Source organism: Mastomys coucha, unplaced genomic scaffold (assembly GCF_008632895.1).
Source record: "Mastomys coucha isolate ucsf_1 unplaced genomic scaffold, UCSF_Mcou_1 pScaffold12, whole genome shotgun sequence".
NCBI lineage: Eukaryota > Metazoa > Chordata > Mammalia > Rodentia > Muridae > Mastomys > Mastomys coucha.
This window is the reverse complement of record NW_022196894.1, coordinates 54,852,896-54,859,288: the sequence shown is the minus strand read 5'-3', so window position 1 is coordinate 54,859,288 and position 6,393 is coordinate 54,852,896. Positions and strand designations below refer to the sequence as shown.

General features: G+C 43.1%; 1 protein-coding gene across 4 annotated transcripts in view; it reads left to right on the top strand.

The window, feature by feature from the left end:
- Cmss1 (cms1 ribosomal small subunit homolog) overlaps positions 1-2,379 on the top strand; it is a 302,226-nt gene extending 299,847 nt beyond the window's left edge. For all 4 annotated transcript variants that reach the window (XM_031364152.1, XM_031364154.1, XM_031364151.1 and 1 more), the window contains 2 exons: positions 580-668; positions 2,113-2,379. In XM_031364152.1, coding sequence (XP_031220012.1) covers positions 580-668; positions 2,113-2,196 — 173 coding nt within the window. In that variant the 3' untranslated portion in view covers positions 2,197-2,379. The remainder of the gene's footprint in view (positions 1-579; positions 669-2,112) is intronic.
- Positions 2,380-6,393: the final 4,014 nt, after the last annotated feature.

The window sequence follows — 6,393 nt, the reverse complement described above, 5'->3', positions numbered from 1 at the left end:
TTATAAAAGGCATGAAGAGTATCTGGGGCAGGGAGGGGAGGGCTGAACAGGGAAAGACCTTGGGGAACAGCTGGATGGAGAGATTCTTCAAGCCCTGTTTCCTCTTAGAGCACACAAGAGCTGTGTCTTCTCCAATCTTACTGTGCAGTAATCCTAGGTAAAGCCCACACCAGAGTGCGTACAGTCCTTACATGATTTCCCAGCCCCATCAAAGGGCCTCCCCAGCCTCATCCTTCTCCCCAACCAGTGCCTCAGAGTCCTGTAGGCTCTGCTGCTCTCAGCTCCTCAGCGGACCACAAGAAGCAGCAGCTTCTCAAGTCAGGAAGGAGGAGACCCCAGCCTCCATCCTTCATGAGTGGAGGGAGCATCTGAGGATTGACAGTCTTCACCAGAGTGACGTCTGTCCTCAGAAGCAGGGAGCGAGCTGCTTCACGTGTTTCCCATTAGGCAAGCATCAGTGTGCAGAGGTTCATGGCTGGGGGAGAGGACAACAAGTGAGGCAACCAGGAAGATGAAAACCATTTTAATAAGCTTACGTCGTCGGAGCTTCACTACCGCAACTCTCACTGTGTCTTTCAGATGGCCTTAATTTGAACCCCTTAAAGTTTCTGGTTTTTGACTGGAACTGGAGAGATCAGAAGCTGAGGAGAATGATGGACATTCCTGAGGTACTGTGTAATCAGCACTTGTCTTTAATCTTTTTTTCTTTTCCGATTTGAACTTTGAGTTCAAACACAGTAATAAAGTCTTTGACATGGGAAGCCAGCACATTCTCGCTTTGGAAATAATTTCTGTCTTTAACGCTGAGGTAACTGCTGTAGAGCCATCTCATCCGCTTACACATAACTGTATCCTTTCCATGTGTAGTATAGAATCCGCTCGGCTGCTCACTAAATGGCTGTGGCTCCTGCCCACTAGGACATCTGTACTTCAAAGAAGCCAGCCGATCTGGAGGATCCGCCCTGCCCCTGTTATTCTCTACACAGGCAGTCATCTTTGCCATTGCTTCTTACATAAACATTTTTGGCCAAAGCAGAGGAAGAGGGGATGATCCACGTCCTCACAAAACCTACTACATAACTTTCAAAGACGTTTTTTTGGTTTGTGTGGAGGGATTTTGTATCTCGATAGATTCAAAGTGAATGACTGAATGCCGTTGTGGGCACAGCACAGGTTATTTCTGAAAAATCATTCACTGCCCTCATAATGTAGAAATTTTATTTTGCCACCCACCTTGTTATCATGGAACAATTTTTCAATCTAATCTGATATGTGAGGAGTGGGAGGGCAGTGGTTACATTATAATAAACAAGGCTGTCAACTAGTGACTACTATCAAAGAGGCTGGGGATTACGGCTCTAAAGCATGCTGTGAGTTAATTTACAACATAAAACTGCTTCCCCACACTGAACAAAGTTCATTATAATGGGTTGGTGAGTTATATTAGGCATTAATTCAAGTTAAAAAAACAACCATTGGCTTAGTTTCCTATGCATGCACCCACATGTGTGTAGGAGCATGCATACACATACACACACACACACACACACACACACAGTGAGAGAGAGAGAGAGAGAGAGAGAGAGAGAGAGAGACTGACTTGTCTCTGCATCCATGAATTGTCTTTTTTAAAAAAAGACAATTTTCTTTAAAAAAAAAAAAGAAAGAAAATACTTAGCTGTCAGACACGAGGCCAGATTTGATGATTTCCATTATAATATTAAATCTCAATAATTCACTATAAGGGTGTCAAAATGTTGTAGTCAGACATTTTTGTTATGTTCATGCCATTAACAGTTATCTCAATCCTCTATTGAGTCTTTGCGTGGAATCTGGGCTACCAAAAGCACCCTTTGGAGTCCTTGACACGTTAGGGCATTTTCTTCTGTATGGATGGATACTTTAATGAAACTCGGGTTTTGCACAGTATCTCTCTTACTTACATGTGAATCAGATATGGATTCTATCTCTTGCCTAGGACTTTTTTCCTCTCTGCTTCTGGCCACAACAACTGTATAAATACACAGGACCCAAGGGGTTAGCTTTATTCACCAAGACTATTTTTGTTTGATCATAACCTTTCTGTTGTTTTGTTCTTTTCTCTCATTTTAGATAAGAAAGGAGGTTTTCGAGCTTCTAGATATGGGAGTGTTCAGCCTGTGCAAGTCAGACTCCTTGAAACTGGGCCTTTTCTAAGCCTGGGTCCTGATGAAGAGTCCAGTTGCCGACATATTGCAAGCACTCAGTCACCTACTCTGACGTAATTGTGTTAACTTCATCCCACAGTGGATCACTGAGCACGCCTTGTGGGGATTCTTTGACAACCATGAGCCTGTCTTTCGGCTCATACCGCCAGATAATAAAAGCCCTGTCTGTGTATGTTGTCTTGTTGAACGGACGGTTTTTCTTCCTCTTCCTCTTTGACGACACAGGAGACAGGAAACAGCAGCTGAGAAACTGAGCCACCTCCCTATCTGAGCTTCAGTCCCGTTGGCTGCAAAGTAGGAATGCTATCTCACCAAACTGTCAGAGAGACCATGAGATGATGATGCACATGGAGCAAGTTGGTAAACTGAGGCATGAGGGCTGGGGCTGTAGCTCAGAAGTAGACTCCCACAGTGGACAACAAAATCCCCACCACCACCAGGAGAGGGCTTGGGGTCTCAAGTGCCTCTACTGGCCTGGGATGAGTTCCCCCTTCCCTCATTTTGGATTGGTCAGGTTAGACAAAGAAAAGTAGGCATCTGGGCTCACAGCCCTTGTCAGACAGGTCATCTGGAAGGGATCCCTCAGTGAGGAAATGGAAGCCCGTGGGATCTTTGTCCTAGCTGAAAACAAAGCTGGAAGCGCAGCATCTTCTTAAGGTCTCTTCACATCTCTCTGCCTGTCAGGTGATCCTCCTACACTCCCTTACTCTGAAACATAGTCTCGGGCACACAGTGTGGCCAACATAACTATAAAGGGCAAATATACCTGGTGTGGGCAGATATAAATACAGCAGCCATATTCATTTATATGTTTTGGTTCTTCAATTTGAAATGATTTCCAGTGTGCACAATTTTTTCCATGTCCTCTTCCCCAGGTTCTCACAGTGTTACCATCTAAGATACCCAACACACGTGTACCAAAACTGGCACACCAACTGGTACAGTAGAGTTAAAGAAGCTATAGATGTCACTCTGGTTTCCTATTAGAGGGCTATACCACACCTGTTATTCTTCCTCATGGTGACAGTGCTCTTCGCTTCTCTCATGAGGTCACATGATGAGCACTCATCAACCCTGTTGTAAATGATCCATAATCCAGATTTGTTCACATCATAACTTGAGGTTCTGTGAATGTGGGTCAAACCCACAGTGGCAGTATGTCCAATAACTCCATACACACAAATAGATATGTACATACATGCATATAGACCTACAGACAGACAAATATACATTCAGACATAGAATGGTTAGAGCAAAGCTCCAACAAGCAGGCTCCAAGCATTTGATGTACATATATACATAACACACATAAAATCTGTGGATGGAGCAAGCTCCAATACATGCCCAGACAAGCTTTACATATATACATGCATACACATAGTTAGGAGTGCCAGTGATACTGTCCAGTGAGGGACTGGAAGCCCCCTTAAAGCTTTCATAAAGTTCTTAAATTAAGAGGGATATGAGGGCAGCAAGCAGAGCAGAACTCCATAACAGCATGAAGTCCTCAGGACACATGGTCCTTGGGGGTCATGCCATACCAAGGCTCACCCATGTGGCTATGGTAACTGGTGGACCACATTCCATGAATTCTAAATCTATGTGTCGTTCTTCCTACATGACCCTTGGCAATCCCTTCACCCTAACAAATAAGATTTTTCTTAACCTGTGGTAAGCAAAATGGATCACATACTTTAATAATGCAGGTGTGTAACTTTTTGTCAAGTAGCATATCTGAGATAATGTAGAAAACTATATACCAGACATACTTTCATATGGAGACATTGCAGTCTAAGTCTGTCAACATTGAGAACAATCTACTAATTTGCCCTTAAAACTGAGGCCATTGTGAATACTGTGAGCGCCCACCCTGCACACATAACCACATCCTGACTCTACCCTTATATTTACTGTATTCCATCCTGCGGAGTTATGCAAGACAGACGTAGGGCAGTCCTAACATGTAAAGTGTGTCGTATTGCCAAGAAGGTACTGTGAAGTCCTTCAGCATTAGCAGACTTCGCTATCCTCACCAGAACACCTGTGCTGACTGTTGACATTCCTGCGTAGAATAGGAACTTGAGGAGTCAAAAGACTGTCAGCTAAGGTTGTAGCCCTTCCTTCCTACACCCTACCTGTTGAGTGAAGTATAAAATGACACCATCCCACGCTAGTGCTCTCTGACCCCGGTGGTCTTGCCACCTCCATGGCTAGCCCCATGCAGTGACCATCTCTCGGTTCTCTTGCTGTGGATTCTGCTCACATTCCCAGCCATCCTCGCCCTGTGGTTAGGGGCCACAAATCCCTGTAATCTGATAAAAAATCAAAACTCTAGAGGCTTGTAATGTATCAGTCATATTTATATTAATAAATTCTCAACCCACAAAACGCCCGCACAATGAACTCAAAACTCAATTAATATAAACACAAGCTACAGACCTAGGTGGGGCAAATGCACCCTACTTATTATTTAACCATTTATCTAAGAAATCCCCAATACTCATGGCTCCCAGGAGTGTGTGGTTCTGGTTCCTCTTCCTTTCCTATAGTTTCTGTCTTATCTCTTCCTCTCTTTCCCTTCTTCTTTCCCTCTGTACTCTCTTTTCTCTAAAATTCTCAGGCCACCTTCCTTTTCCACTGCCCAGTCACAGGCTCTCACCTTATCTTGTACCTACCCTCACCTGCATACAGACAGCAGTCCACACCTACCCTATCAGTATGTAATTCTGCCCTAGCCTCGTGTGGTTTTACAAGTTATAAACGTAGCAGGTAGACCAGTTCCAGAAGAGTGTACCCCACCTATGCAGCTATGACAGAGTTGCTTTAATGTTACTGTTTGGGGGTCAGTAACCCCATCCTCCTGCAAGTAAGACCAATAGGTTCATTGATTGAATAAGGTACACTGCTTTGGAATCATTACTTCGGTTGGCCATTGGTTCCCTGTCTCCAGCGAGTAGATATGTGTTCATATCTCCTCATAAATAGTGTACATACCATGGTTACACTATCATGTACATGATTATGCTATGGTTACAGAAAAATAAAGACAAGGGTTTAAGAAAATCCTTCAAGCCAGGCATGGTGGCACACACCTTTAATCCCAGCACTCAGGAGACAGAGGCAGGCAGATCTCTGAGTTCCAGAGACAACCTACAGTTCAAGTGTCAGGATACCCAGAATTACATAGAGAAACCCCCTGTCTTGAAAGAAAAGGAGGGGGTAGGAGAAAATCTCTCTCCAAATTTTTCTAATGATACCACCACTACTAACAAATGGGTATCAGACCAGCTGCACAGTGAGGTAGAAGGCACCTAGTGCATCCAGTTGGGACGCTTAGCCAGGAGAAACCAGGGATGCAGCTAAATATTCTGTACCACACAATAGAGAGCCAATTGACAATGTTGTTGTTGAGGAACCTTGCTTATTAAGAAACAAAGCGTATGAAGTGCATTTTCAAGCATAAGTTGTATTGTATAAAATTAGGTTTGACATTCACTCCATGAGATAGAACTCAGACTTAAAACTGCTTAAAGTGACCAAGAACCTGAGACTAGGTAGCTCATGGGCCCTAGGGTAAGACCTACTACTGTTATTCTGAAGGGACATAGGAATAAAATCATTCCTAATAACACACTGCTAGCAATTGGGGGAATTTGTTTTGTTGTTATTGTTTTTGTGGGCTTTCTGTTTCGTGTTGATAATATTTTGTCTGAATTAGGTTTTTGCTTTTCATTATTTGTTTTGTTTTTTGAGAGAAAATTAGGTTGAGGTTGGATGGTTAAGGTGGTGGGGAGGAGTTGGGGGAGGAAAGAATATGATCAAAATATTTGATATGAAAAAAATAAAAGATCAAAAGTTTAGAAAAAGTGAATATAAGAGATAGATATAAAATGTGTTTCTGATTATCTCTCTTAAGAATACTGCCCAAGAAAAGTTTACACTTACTGCATATGATGAGATTTTCCTTTTTAGGTTTTATTTACTTTATGTATGAGTACACCATGGCTATCATCAGACACACCAGAAGAGAGCATCAGATTCCATTACAGGTAGTTATGAGCCATCATGTGGTTGCTAGGAATTGAACTCTGTACCTCTGGAAGAGCAGTCAGTGCTCTTAACTGCTGAGCCATCTCTCCAGGCACTGTTTGATGGGATTTTAACGCTCTACTTGGTTGAACCACGT